The sequence below is a fragment of the Papio anubis genome, chromosome 1 (genome assembly GCF_008728515.1).
Source record: "Papio anubis isolate 15944 chromosome 1, Panubis1.0, whole genome shotgun sequence".
Taxonomy (NCBI): Eukaryota; Metazoa; Chordata; class Mammalia; order Primates; family Cercopithecidae; genus Papio; species Papio anubis.
In genome coordinates, this window is record NC_044976.1 from 40,903,108 (window position 1) to 40,917,618 (window position 14,511).

Below are 14,511 nucleotides of genomic sequence, written 5' to 3' on the forward strand. Positions count from 1 at the left end.
GGATATGAACAGACGCTTCTCAAAATAAGACATTTATGCAGCCAGCAAACATGAAAAAAGCTCATCATCACTGGTCATTAGAGAAATGCAAATCAAAACCACAGTGAGATACCATCTCATGCCAGTTAGAATGGTGATCATTAAAAAGTCAGGAAACAACAGATGCTGGCGAGGATGTGGAGAAATAGGAACACTTTTACACTGTTGGTGTGAGTATAAACTAGTTCAACCATTGTGGAAGACGATGTGGCGATTCCTCAAGGATCTAGAACCAGAAATACAATTTGACCCAGCAATCCCATTACTGGGTATATACCCAAAGGATTATAAATCATTCTACTATAAAGACACACGCACACGTATGTTTATTGCAGCACTATTCACAGTAGCAAAGACTTGGAACCAACCCAAATGTCCATCAGTGATAGACTGGATAAATAAAATGTGGCACATATACACCATGGAATACTATGCAGTCATAAAAAAGGATGAGTTCATGTCCTTTGCAGGGACGTGGATGAAACTGGAAACCATCATTCTCAGCAAACTAACACAGGAACAGAAAACCAAACACTGCGTGTTCTCACTCATAAGTGAGAGTTAAACAATGAGAACACATGGGCACAGGGAGGGGAACATCACACACCGGGGCCTGTCAGTGGGTGGGGGACAAGGGGAGGGATAGCATTAGGTGAAATACCCCATGTAGATGACAGGTTGATGGGTGCAGCAAACCAACATGGCACATGCATACATATGTAACAAACCTGCACGTTCTGCACATGTGTCCCATAACTTAAAGTATAATTTAAAAATAAAATTAATTAATTAATTAAAAATTTAAAAAATAAATAAAAATATTGACTGGGTGCAGTGGCTCAAGCCTACAGTCCTAGGGCTTTGGGAGGCCGAGGCAAGAGGATTGCTTGAGCCCAGGGATTTGAAGCTGCAGTGAGCTATGATCACACCACTGCACTCCAGCCTGGGTAATAGAATGAGGTCCTGTCTCAAAAAAAAAAAAAGAAAAGAAAAAAGAAATAAATAAAAATTAAAATATCACTTTTTCTTTTTAAAAAACCAAAATACTAATTTATTGCTTTTTAAATCATTGTATTATAAAATATAACACTTAGAAAATGCATAAAACATACAGTTTACCTAATTGTCATAAAGTAAATAGACGTCTAAACACTACCCAGGACAAGAAATAGAACAATGCCAGCACACTAGTGGCCCCTGCATACCTTATCCCCATCATAATCCCATCACCTTACCACCCCAGTAGTAACCACTAATTTTGGTAATAACTCTCTTGCTTTACTTTATAGTTTTATCAACTATTTATAATCCCACACAATATAGTTGTCTTCCCTATTTTTCATATTTCAAAAATATAATCAATATTTATACCTTGTGTTTGCCTTATAACTTTGTCTGCAAGATTCATTCATGTTATAGTGTATAGCCATTGTTCATTCATTTTCTTTGCAATATTAGTATTCTATTGTAAAAAAAAAAAAAAAGCCATACGTTATTTATTTTTTCTATGGCTTATGGACATTTTACATGTTTCCAGCTTGGGGATGTTAAAAAGAATGTTATAGGCTTGCAGAGCCTCAGGCAGATTGCTGCTCTGTTACCACCAATACCAAGACGCTGTTGTAGATCCTCTTCTTGGTGCTTGACTGTCCCAACTTGAAGCTGAAGAAGCTGCCTTGGATGCATAGGTCATTGGCTGTTAACAGTGTTTGCCCCAGTGTTGTCTTATTTCATCATTACCAGCATCACCAAAACCCTAAGTGTTGACTCTTTGATCACAGGCCCAAGAGTAAATAGACAATATATTATGAAAGGACTTGTACCCTTTCTATTTACAATGAGAAGTTTAGGTTTCTTAATCTTGAACAAACTCAATTTACCGAATATTTCAGAACACTTGATTTCTTCTTTTTCTTTGATTTGTTTCTTATCTATTCATTGTCTGTGTCTTACTTTTTTCATAATAAGATTATTCTTGAAAAATGAAACTTCTAGGCTTTCTAAAAGGTTAGAGTGCCTTTTGAGAAGAAGTCAACAGCTAAGATTTGTTCTTATCATTGAAATTTCAAAAGTTGTACCAACCCTCCAAAATAAAATGAGAAAAAAAAAAATGAGACAGAAGGTGAGCTGTTTTAGAATGGCAAGGTGGGAAATGGGTTTTTACTGGAAAAACAGGAAGTGTATTAAACCTTGATTGAGAATTTCTTTTTGGTAACATCAATGAGATAAGCTTATTACATTTTTTCCTGTTGACCTACATTGATCTACCAGTGATATTAAGGCATTTTGTCCTTAGGGTTTAATTTCTTTTTTTTTTTTTTTTTTTTTTTTTTTGAGACGGAGTCTGGCTCTGTGGCCCAGGCTGGAGTGCAGTGGTGTGATCTCTGCTCACTGCAAGCTCCGCTCCCAGGTTCATGCCATTCTCCTGCCTCAGCCTCCCGTGTAGCTGGGACTACAGGCACCTGCCACTGCGCCCGGCTAATATTTTGTATTTTTTAGTAGAGACGGGGTTTCACCATGTTAGCCAGGATGGTCTCGAACTCCTGACCTCGTGATCCGCCCACCTCGGCCTCCCAAAGTGCTGGGATTACAGGCATGAGCCACCACGCCCGGCCAGGGTTTAATTTCTTTACTTCTACATACATTCATTTCATTCTGTTTAACAAAGCTTTGACCATTTTTGTGTGTCCACTAACATTTTTGGAAATGGCATTTCTGGTCTTCAAAAATTAATGCAAAATGAGGAAATGAAGTTTCATAAACTAAGCACTCTACATACTTGAGCAGCTTTTACTGAAAGAGTTTTGCCTTTGAACAGAGGGTATAACAGCACATTATTTCAGATATGTTCAGTCAATGAATATCAGATTCTTTCCTGAGTAGCAAGATATATGAATAGAACTGAGTCATGTTTCTACTTTTTAAAGAGTGCTGCAATGAACATTCATGCACATGTGTCCTGATGTCCATAAGTACACACTCCTCTAGGAAGAGATTGGGAGTGGAATTATTTCATCGTAGGATATGTATTACTTCAACTCCTTCTAAAGTCTTCTGCCAACAGTGTCTGAAGGTTCCCATTGCTCTACATCCTCACCAACTCTTGGAACTGTCAGACGTTAAAATTTTTGCAAACCTAGTATACATGTATAGCAGGAGTTCCTTGTGGTTTTAGTGTGCATTTGCCTGTTTGCAAACAAGTTTGAGCAGCTTTTTATACATTTAATTGGCATTTGAATTTCTATTTTGTGAAGTGCTTGTTCAAGATTTTGTTCATATTTGTTTGGGGTTTCTCTCATTTTAATTTTTTCATTAATTTATAGAGGCTTTTTAAATACATTAACCCTTTATCAGGTATGTATTAGAAACATTGACTCTGTGACTTGCATTTTCATTCTCCTTATATATCTTTTGATGAATCAAAGTTTTGAATTTTAATAATCATTATTTTTCATTATAACTAGTGATTTTGGGGTCTGATTTAATAAATATCTTACTACTTCAAAGTCATAAAGCTATTCTACATTAATATTTATGTATGTATGTATGTATTTATTTGTTTTTGAGATGGAGTCTCACTCTGTCACATAGACTGGAGTACAGTGGCATGATTTTGGCCCACTGCAACATCTGCCTCCCGGGTTCAAGCAGTTCTCCTGCCTCGGCCTCCCAAATAGCTGGGATTACAGGCACACACCACTATGCCTGGCTAATTTTTTTGTACTTTTAGTAGATATGGGGTTTCACCATATTGGCCAGGCTGGCCTCGAACTCCTGACTTCAGGTGATCTGCCCACCTCAGCCTCCCAAAGTGTGGGATTACAGGCGTGAGTCACCGTGCCCAGCCTATTGTGGTATATTTTTGAGCTCCCTATTCTGCTCCATTGTTTATTTGTCTGCCCTTGTGCCAATAATATGCTATCATGATTATTTTAGCTTTATATAAATATTAACATTTGATAGAGCAAGTCTTTTTACCTTGTTCTTATTTTCTGGGGTATCTGGGCTATTCCTGGACTTTGGGGTTCCTATATAAGTTTTATAATCAGTTTGTTAAGCTAAACACAAATACTCACATGAACTCACGTAGAACACATGTATATTGACACACAACCTTTTGGGATTTCACTTGGAATTACATTGACTCTATAGGTCAATTTGGGCAGAATTTAAATCTTTGCAAGATTGAATCCTCTAAGAAGAGAGTGTGTGTATTTAGGTTTTTAATTTCTCTCAATATTTAAATTTTCTTATATATCTTTTGTTAGACATATTCACAGGTGCTGATATTTTCCATACTATTATAAATGGTAACTTTAAAAATGTTCATTTTCTAATTATTTCCCAATGTATAAAAATTCACTTAATCATTTTCTAATAAAAACTTTCCCATACTTTTTTATTCTTACAATGTATGTATATGTTATTTTGGATTTTCTAGCAAGTAATCATATCATTTAAAGACAATTTTCTTTCTTCCTTTTCATATGTTAAACCCTTCATTCTTTTTTCTTGTTCTGTTTACTGGCTAGCACAGTGCTGAATAGAACTGGTGACAGTAGGCATCCTTTTCTAATTCCCAGTCTCAAAGCAAAAGCTCTCAAATTTCACCATTTAGTATGTTTTTATTGCTTTTTAAAAATAGATATTTTATCCAAATGTACTTTAGAAAGAAAGAAAAATAAATAAAAATAGATATTATTTATTACATTAAGGAAATTGCTTTCTAGCATTAGTTTGTTCAATGTTTTATGACAAATACATGTTGAATGTCATAAATTTTTTTCTGAATATTTTGAGAAGGTTTTTAAAAAAATTTAGTCTGTTAATATGCTGAATTACTTTGACTGATTTTCTAATGTTAATCCAATTTTGCATTTCTGGGATAAACCTAACTTCATCATAAATTATCATTCTTTTCCTACAGTGCTGGATTTGCCTTGCTAATATGCCTTTGGGATTTTTGCAACTTTCCTCAGGAGTGAGACTAGTCTGTCACTTCCTTGCAATGCCCTTGTCAGATTTTGATATCAAGGTTATCCTAGCCTCTTAAAATAAAATGGGTAATATACCGTCTTTTTCTGTCTTCTGGAAAAGTTTGTATTAAGTTACAATGATTTCTTCGCAAATTATTGCAAAAAACTCATCCCTAAAGCCTTCTGATTTTGCTTTCTTTTGGGTAGGTTTTCAATTTCTAGTTCCATTTCTTTAATAGTTATGAGAAGTCAAGTTCTTATTTTTTTGCATCAACTTTGTTATATTTTATTTTTCTAAAAAAGTTTCCATTTCATTTAAATTATTTAAAGTTTTACAGATATTTATTCATCTTGTCTTCTTTTTAAAATATATATATATTTTAACAGAGGTAGCTTTTGAAAAAAAGAAGAGAAATATATAATGATGGTCATTTCACTTTTATAATACTAGTTACTTTTTTCTTGTTGCTTTTTCTTTGATCAGTCTCACTGGAAGTATATTTATTTTATTAGACTTTTCAAAGAACCAAATTTTAGCTTGTTGATCCACTCTAATGTATTCTTTTTAGATAAATAATAAATACATGTATTTCACAGTTTAGAGTAAATGTAGTGTAGAGTACTGAATTAGAATCAGAAAATCTATATTCAGACCTTGGTTCTATCATCTGGCAATTATTTGAGATTCAGTTTTTTATCTCTAAGATGGGCTAAAATACCAATCCCAGCCACTTCATAGATGTGAAAGTCTAACAAATGTCAAGTAGTAATATTAGTGTATGCCTCGGCTCTGTATTTCAAATGCAGCAGATAGTCTAAAAGCAATTATTGAATAGGAACACTTAACTTTTGTTAGGTGTTTCCTATGTGTCTGGCTCTATTCTTGAGGCTTTAATTGCTTTGTCTCATTTAATGCCGCCTCACAACTATCCTATGAGGTAAGTAGTTATTATCCCCATATTATAGATGAAGGAACTGATGCTCAAAGAGGTTGAACACAATTAACTTTTAGATTAACTTTATATAATCTGATTGGTTAATATAGAGAAAGCACAGATGAAGGACATTATAGCTATCATCCCTATTAATTCAGTTGAAAAGCTTTGAGACCAGGGAATTCTATCTACCATTAAAACAAAGTAAATTCTCTCTCACCACTTTTGTCTATGAGCCTTCCCTGCCCAGTGTATACATTCACTACGTTCTGATATTTTTTAGAATATCATTCATTTACTTGCTCAGTAAATAATTGATTAATCACCTACTCTCTGGTTCTTTGATAGGCCTTGGTATTAAGAAATGAATTAAAAACCTAATCTCTGCTTTCTTGGAATTTAAAGTGGGGAAAGGGGACATAAACAGGTATATAAATGCTTACTTAATTATACATCATGATATGTTTGATGAAGGAAGCAAATGTGGTACAGTGATGAGTAAGGACATTTCAGATTAAATGATTCTGAAAATTGCCCCCTGCAAAGTGGCATTTAAGCTAAGACCTGAAGAATACGCAGGCAACCATACAATTAGAAGGGAAAAGGGAAAGCACTTCTGGCAGAGGGAGGTGTGGAAAAAGTTTGGTGTATTGGAAACTCTTAATACAAACCAATGTGACAGGAGTTACAGTGGGAGAAGGAGAAATAACAAGATGGATTTAAAGAGATAGACAAGGGCCAGAGCGTACAAAGCCAGGCAAGCTGGTGGGATCTGGAGTGAGGGACCACTGAAAGATTCTAAGCAGGGTTGTCAGGTAGTTCAATTTGTGTTTTTAAAAGAAAATTTGGCCACAGCGTTAGAGGATAGATTAGAAGAGAGTAAAAATGGAAGTGGCAGGACCAGTGCAGAGGCAGTTGCTATGGCCCAGGCTAGAGATGATGCCCCAGACTAGGTTAGTGCCAAAAAAAAGACACAAATGGATTAATGCAAGGTGTATTGTGGGGATAGAGTGACAGCATGTGCTAAATGATTGGAATTGGTTCATAATGGAAAAGGAAGACTCAGGGATTACTGACCTGCACAAAAGTTTGGATGGTGGCATTATTTACTGAAATTGGGAAAAGAGAGAAAAAAAGACTTTGGAGATATGGGCAGAATCAAGGAGTTTCATTTTGGCAAGTATTGGCATAAAATGGCATTTCAAATTATAGAAATGGATAGCAAATCATCCACTTTCTAGGCCTAGAAGAGTCCAATAATACTCACATGTTGGGTAGCATTGGAAGAGTCTACAAAGAAGACCAAGAAAGAACAGCAGAGAGCTAAGTGAAAACCAGCAAAGTTTGGTATCACAGAATGCTACTGAAAAGTCACTTGTCCATTGGATTTATTTTGGCAATGAAGAGTTAGTACCCTTGGCAGAAAGTTTCACTGGGGTAGTGGGGATGAAAGCCAGTTTGGACTAGATTGAAGAAAGGATGGAAAACATTTAGACCATGCATATATAGAAACTCAGGAAAATTCCTTTGTTTAGCTGCCATCTGACTAAACTTTGGAACCTCTTACTAACACATGGCAGCTCTAAAGAGGTACTCAGCCATGTGACACTGGTATTTGTTGGCTTTTAGGGGACTATACTCCTTTGAAAGCTGCTTATTCTAGTTCACATTCATTCCACACTTATTTGTATTACTCTTACTTATTCTCTGCCTCTAGATAAAGATTGAGCTAAAGCATGCCCAACAGAAGTTATTAGAGAGTACAAAGATGTGCTCTTCACTCACGGCAGAGTGTAAGCAGTGTCAGCAGAAAATCAAGGAACTGGAGTTGGAAGTACTGAAACAGACTCAGAGCATTAAATCACAGAACAACCTACAGGAAAAGCTGGCTCAGGAGAAATCTAAAGTTGCTGATGCGGAGGAAAAGGTAATGATCCTCATGCTTAATAAATAGCATACACTGAATACCACTACTGAAATCTCATTTCCCTGAGGATTTTAAGAAATAAATATGTTGCAGACTTGATAGAATTCTGAGATTTTTTTTCTCTCCCATGTTTTCTTCTGTTTTGATTTCACCTGTTCCTACAATTTTAGGGATTCTTGTGTATTTGTAAAAAACTTCATGGACTTAAAAAGGTCAGTTGTATTAAAGCTATAGCATGAACTTAAAGAACTGACTGATCCCATATGGCTTTTGTTTTATATTTTCACATTTGAGAACACTTATTCTTTCATTTGAATTGGCTGTTAATGTAAATTTTGTGTTTTTTTTCATTGACAATTGTACATGTTCATGGGGTACATAGTGATGTTTAAATAGATATAGTGTATAGTGATCATATCAGGGTAATTATCGTATTCATCACATCAAACATATTTTGTAATTTTGTAGAGGGATTTGTGTTGTGAAATGAACCATTTTGAAATATTGTCACTTCATTTTAGATTGCCCAACACTAGGTGGCAGTAGTATGTAACAGTTGTACATTTTGATGTGCAAGTTTGAGAATTAAATTGGATTAAAAAATAATTTCGTCAAACCATATAATATGAAGCCAACATCAAAAAGTAGATGACAGCAATCTGAATTAAACTAAAAAAACTAAGTTAAAGAGTTAAACTAAGACTGGCTGAATTAACTTATTTTTAAGAGAGGAAAGGAGAGGCGAGGCAAGGCGAATGACCAGGAGAGGTGAATGGCCAGACACAGTGGCTCATACCTGTAATCCCAGCACTTTGGGAGGCCAAGGTGGGTGGATCACCTGAGGTCAGGAGTTTGAGACCAGCCTGGCCAACATGGTGAAACACCATCTCTACTAATAATACAAAAATTAGCCAGGTGTGGTGGCACACGCCTTGAACCCCAGCTACTCCGGAGGCTGAGGCAGGAGAATTGTTTGAACCTGGGAGTGGGAGGTTGCAGTGAGCTGAGATCACACCATTGCACTCCAGCCTGGGTGACAAGAGTGAAACTCTGTCTCAAAAAGAGAGAGAGAGAAGGAAGGAAGGAAGGAAGGAAGGAAGGAAGGAAGGAAGGAAGGAAGGAAGGAAGGAAGGAAGGAAGGAAGGAAGGAAGGATGGAGGGAAGGAGGGAAGGAGGGAAGGAGGGAAGGAGGGAAGGAAGGAAGGAGGGAAGGAGGGAGGGAGGGAGGGAGGGAGGGAATGAAGGAAGGACTATTAGCATGGTGGCTCATACTTGTAATCCCAGCACTTTGGGACGATGAGATGGGAGCATCAGTTGAGCCCAAAGTCCAAGACCAGCCTGAGCAACATAGTGAGACCCTATCTCTACAAAAATAAATAAGTTAGCTGGGCATAGTGGTGCATGCATGTGGTACCAGCTACTCTGGAGGCTAAGGCAGGAGGATCACCTGGGCGATATAGCAACACCCCATCTCAAAAAAAAAAAAAATCTCATATATATATATAGAGAGAGATTATTAAAAAGAAACAGCAAGGATGTGATTAACACAAAATTCAGGATATTGGTTTTCTCTGGTGGGGAGGGAAGAGGGATAATCAAAGAGGGTCACAGAATGGGCTTCAAAAGTATTGGAAATGTTCCCTTTCTTAAATTATGTGGCAGGTTCAGGTTTGGATGTATCCTTGACAGAGAAGCCAGTGAGGGGATGCTTTTGTCTGTGGAATTAGTACTGAATTCCTTAAGTAAGAATTCTCCCTAGACAGAACTAAATAGAACAGTTCCAAGGAACTTGAACTGGCCTCAGATGGCTGGCTGCCTACTGCCATTCCCCTTGAATCATTCTGCATCTTCTCCTCTCTCATGCTGTGTGGGCTGTGCAGAGACCTAGGTGCAGGGGCTTGGGATTGATGCAGAAAGCCCCTCTCTTAGAAAACGAGTGCCACCCACTGGCATTCACAGAATATTTATGGGGAATGTGATGCCAAGCCATTCTAAAGGATTCCTTGTTGGGTCAGAAATACGTTAGAGGGATAATAGCTATCCTGCTGAAATCTATTCATTCAACAAATATTTATTGAGCACCTACTATGTACCAGGCACAATTTAAGGTGACACAAGAGTTTATAAAAATAAGTAACTAAGTGTAAAGGAAATTTATCTTTTAAAAAAGTGGGGTTTTTTTGCTGCTACATGAAAAAGGCAAGAAAAAAATGTTTTTAAATGATATGTTAAATCTAGCATATAAACTCTAAAATATAGGGTCTCTCTTTCAAATTCATAAATCATATTTTTAGTTCTGCCAGAGCATTAAAAAACCTATTGATGCTAAGCAATATGCTAATAGGTGCTTGGTTTATAAGAGACTTCTATTTTGTTTTGCAGTGTTATTCATGAATCTAGCCACACTGTGGAGAAACTAGGTGCACTCACACAATGCTGTTGGGAGTATAAATTGGTCTAATACCTCTGGAGGCAGTTTGGCATCATCTATCAAACAAGCAAATGCTCATAACCTTTGCCCTAGTAAATCTACACCTCATAATTTAATCTGCAGACATTGTTTGTAATAGTATTGTTTATAATAGTAAAAGATTGGAATCAGCTTAAATGTTCACCAGTAGGGCACTGGTTAAATAAGTTATGGTATACCCTTACAGTGGAGTGGTATGCAACTATGAAACAGAAGACAACTCAATATGTGCATATAATATGGAAAAATGACCAAATGTGTATTGCTATAAAAAAGTAAGGTGCCTAATTATATATGGTATAGTATTCATCGTTTGTGTAAAATTTATATGTATGGGGGATAACTATATAGTATATGTTTATATATGCATAAATAAATCTCTGGAGGGGTACATAAGAAATTAAAAACCACGGTTGCCTATTCGGTGGAGGAAAATTTGGAGGAAGTAGGACAGGGATGGGAAGGAGACTTTTCACTATATAGCTTCTTTTTTTTTTTTTTTTTTTTTTTTTTTTTTGAGACTGGGTCTCACTCTGTCACTCTGTCACCCAGGCTGGAGTGCAGTGGCACAATCATTGGCTCACTGTAGCCTCAGCTTCCCTGGGCTCAGGTGATTTCCGCCACCTCAGCCTCCTGAGTAGCTGAGACTGCAGGTACTCACCACCATGCCCGGCTAATTTTTGTATTTTTTTGTAGATATGGGGTTTTACCATGTTGCCCAGGGTGATCTCGAACTCCTGAAGCTTAAGTGATTCACCCAGCTTGGCCTCCCACAGTTCTGGGATTACAGGCATGAACCAGCATGTCTGGCCTGTAGCTTCTTTTATACACACACATTGAATTATATGAATGCATTACATACTGCAAAAATTAAACAATTTATTTTAAAATTAAATCTAGCTACTCTTTTTACTTCAGGTCAGATTAATATGTTAGCACTGCTATGTTTACTATTTATGTGTTATTCCCCTAATTTGAAAAAAGATCACACTCTTCTTAATGCTTTACTTGTAAACTTTTTTTCATTCAAGATTTTGGACCTGCAGCGGAAATTAGAACATGCTCATAAAGTCTGTCTCACAGACACTTGTATTTCAGAGAAGCAGCAGCTAGAGGAAAAGATAAAAGTAGCAACAGAAAATGAAGCTAAAGTAAAGCAACAATATCAAGAAGAACAACAGAAGAGGTAAGAGGAGCAGAGATCTCAGTTTCCTGTGGGTTTAGCCATGACTGAGTTAACAGCAATATCAATTTACTCTAACAGAATATCAGAGAGTATTTCTGCTCTGTCCCCACTGAAGTAAACTCAGCCACACACAATTCCTGATGTATTGCACTTACCGCACTGTATTCTAATTGTTTATTTTCTAGTTTACCTCTGGCGCTAGAGTGTGAGATTTTTAAAGGCAGAGATTATGTCTTCTGGTTCTGGGACACACCTAGTGGTAACAGTAAATATTCTTGACTGACTTGCCTATGAAATACTGTGGAATTTGCTCTGACACATAGTCTGACAAAATTCAAACTACAATGAAGTTGATATTTTGTACAAGGGAACTTCAGAGAGTTTGTGGAACAACTGAATTGAAAGATAAAATAAAAAATATATTGGCCAGGTGCAGTGGCTCACACCTGTAATCCCAGCACTTTGGGATGCTGATCCCAGGAGTTTGAGACCAGCCTGAGCAACATAGTGAGTCCTCGTCTCTACCAAAATAATAATAATTATTATTATTATTATCCAGTCATGACAGTGCACTTCTGTAATCCCAGCTACTCAGGAGGCTGAGGCAGGAGGATCACTTGAGCCCAGGAGTTTGAGTCTGCAAGTGAGCCATGATTGAAATACTGCACTCCAGACTGGGTTGCAGAATGAGACCCTGTCTCAAAAAACAACTTTATTTCTCAACATAAGCTCCGTCAAGGTGAAGGCACTTTTGTAAGTGATGATGCACACCATTTAGTCCATCCCTAAAGAACTGAGTGAGAATCCTAGGAGTTTAACCCTGTCATTGCAGTCTTTCGCACATTATTAACCAAAGAGAAATGGGTGCCCTTTACATATTTTTTAAGATTGGGAAACAAAAAGCAGTCAGAAGGAGCCAAATCAGAACTGTAAGGTGGATGCCTAATAATTTCCCATCAAAACTCTTGGAAAATTGCCCTTATTTGATGAGGGGAATGAGCAGGAGCATTGTCATGGTAGAGAAGGACTCTGGTGAAGCTTTCCCAAGCATTTTTTAAAATAAAGCTTTGGCTACCTTTCTCAAAACACTATCATAATAAGCAGGTTATCATTTGGCTTTCTAGAAAGTCAATAAGCAAAATCCTTTGAGCATCACAAAAACTGTTGGCATGACCTCTGCTCTTGACTGGTCCACTTTTGCTGTGACTGGACCGCTTCCTCCTCTTGGTAGCCATTTCTTTGATTGTGCTTTGTCTTCAGTATCATATTGGTAAAGTCATGTTTCTTCTCCTGTTACAATTCTTCAAAGAAATGCTTCAGGATCTTCATCCCACTTGTGTAAAATTCCCATGGAAAGCTTTGCTCCTGTCTGTAGCTAATCTGAATGCAACAGTTTTGGCACCCATCAAGTGGAAAGTTTGCTAAACTTTAATTTCTCTGTCAGAATTGTGGTAAGCTGAATCAATTGAGATATCTATGATATTGGCTAGTATTTCTGCTGCTAATCATTTGAGATATCTATGATATTGGCTAGTATTTCTGCTGCTAATCATCAGTCTTTGATTAGGGTACAAAAAATTTTTTTTCCTTGTAAATTGGTGTGGATGGTCTGCCACTGTGGGCCTCATCTTCAACATCATCTCATCCCTTCTTAAAATGACTTATCCATTAGTAAACTGCTGATTTCTTTGGGCTATTGTCTCTTTAAACTTTTCATTAAAGCATCAATGACTTCAGCATTCTTCCACCTTAGTTTCACCATAAATTTGATGTTTGTTCTTACTTAGTGTCCTTATCTCTAAAGTGGGAATTGTAATGCCAGTTCTATACATCTTTTGTGAAGATTTGCTAAGAAGAAATATGTATGCACTATTTGAACTAAGTGTAGGCAAATAAAATATATAGGGAAATTCTTCTACCAAAAGGGGACTCTATAGTGTATATTGTTTCATAACCTGGAAGAAAGTAACCCTGATTTAAATAGTTAGATTGTAACCTACTTTTTCACTTAAAATATATGATCTGTTTATCTGACATTAAATTTTCTTCTAGAATATTATTTTAATGATATGTCACAATTTATTTAATAAATCCTTTATTGTTGAACATTTAGATTTTTCCCAGTTTCTTCTATTTCAGTGACATAATATATATCCTGATAAATAATAAGCACTTCTCTGAGGAAATAGAACCATTAGGAATATGTATTTAATAAAAACCTCATTACAGGGACTTGGTCTTATGCACTTGTGGGTACTGGTTATGCAGTCTATATGGCTGTCACCTTTGCATCTTATGCTAGAGCTCGAAGTCTGCACAGCAAGCAATCAGGAACTGAAGCTGAATGTAAAGTGGGAGAGCAACAAGGTGGAAACTATGAAGATGGACTGGAACTATGTCAGTTCTTGCTGCCTCTAACCTTGATAAAGTGTAGGTATCCTACAGGAGAAACTGGCACCCTTCATCAAGGAGCTAAATAGACATCTGGCCCAGGAGATGGAAAAGTGAAGGAGGATTCAAGGGAAGGTAGAGCAGTTGTAGGCCTGGCTGTTGCATCATGCCAAGGTGAGCAGCAGATATCTAGCAGTGTTTATAAACTATAAAAGTGCCTGCTCCAATCTTCTACCTGGAAAAACCAAAATGTTTCAATTCTGTTCTCTAAATCTTGCACAAATATTATCTCCTGTGGCCCACTATAACCAGAAACTTACACAGAAGGAATTCTGGGAAACTAGACAAGTCAAAATGTTACAAAGCTACTCTATTAAAAATATATTTGTTAAACTATAGTTAACTTTATTTAATTTAAATTAGGCCTGGCATCAGTGGCTCACATCTGTAATCCCAGCACGTTAGGAGGCTGAGGAGGGTGGATCACTTGAGGTCAGGAGTTTGAGACCAGCCTGGCCAACATGGTGAAACCCCATCTTTACTAAAAATACAAAAACTAGCCAAGCATGGTGGCAGACACGTGTTAA

At 36.9% G+C, this 14,511-nt stretch overlaps 1 protein-coding gene and 1 long non-coding RNA gene across 12 annotated transcripts in view; one reads left to right on the plus strand and one right to left on the minus strand.

Annotated features, from left to right (window-relative positions):
* Nucleotides 1-14,511, plus strand: part of CCDC30 (coiled-coil domain containing 30) — a 190,376-nt gene that overhangs the window by 104,486 nt on the left and 71,379 nt on the right. For all 10 annotated transcript variants that reach the window (XM_021940150.2, XM_031667593.1, XM_031667607.1 and 7 more), the window contains 2 exons: nt 7,668-7,877; nt 11,379-11,533. In XM_021940150.2, coding sequence (XP_021795842.2) covers nt 7,668-7,877; nt 11,379-11,533 — 365 coding nt within the window. The remainder of the gene's footprint in view (nt 1-7,667; nt 7,878-11,378; nt 11,534-14,511) is intronic.
* The window catches only part of LOC108586682, a 70,198-nt gene that overhangs the window by 19,752 nt on the left and 35,935 nt on the right, over nt 1-14,511 (minus strand). The window lies entirely within an intron of this gene.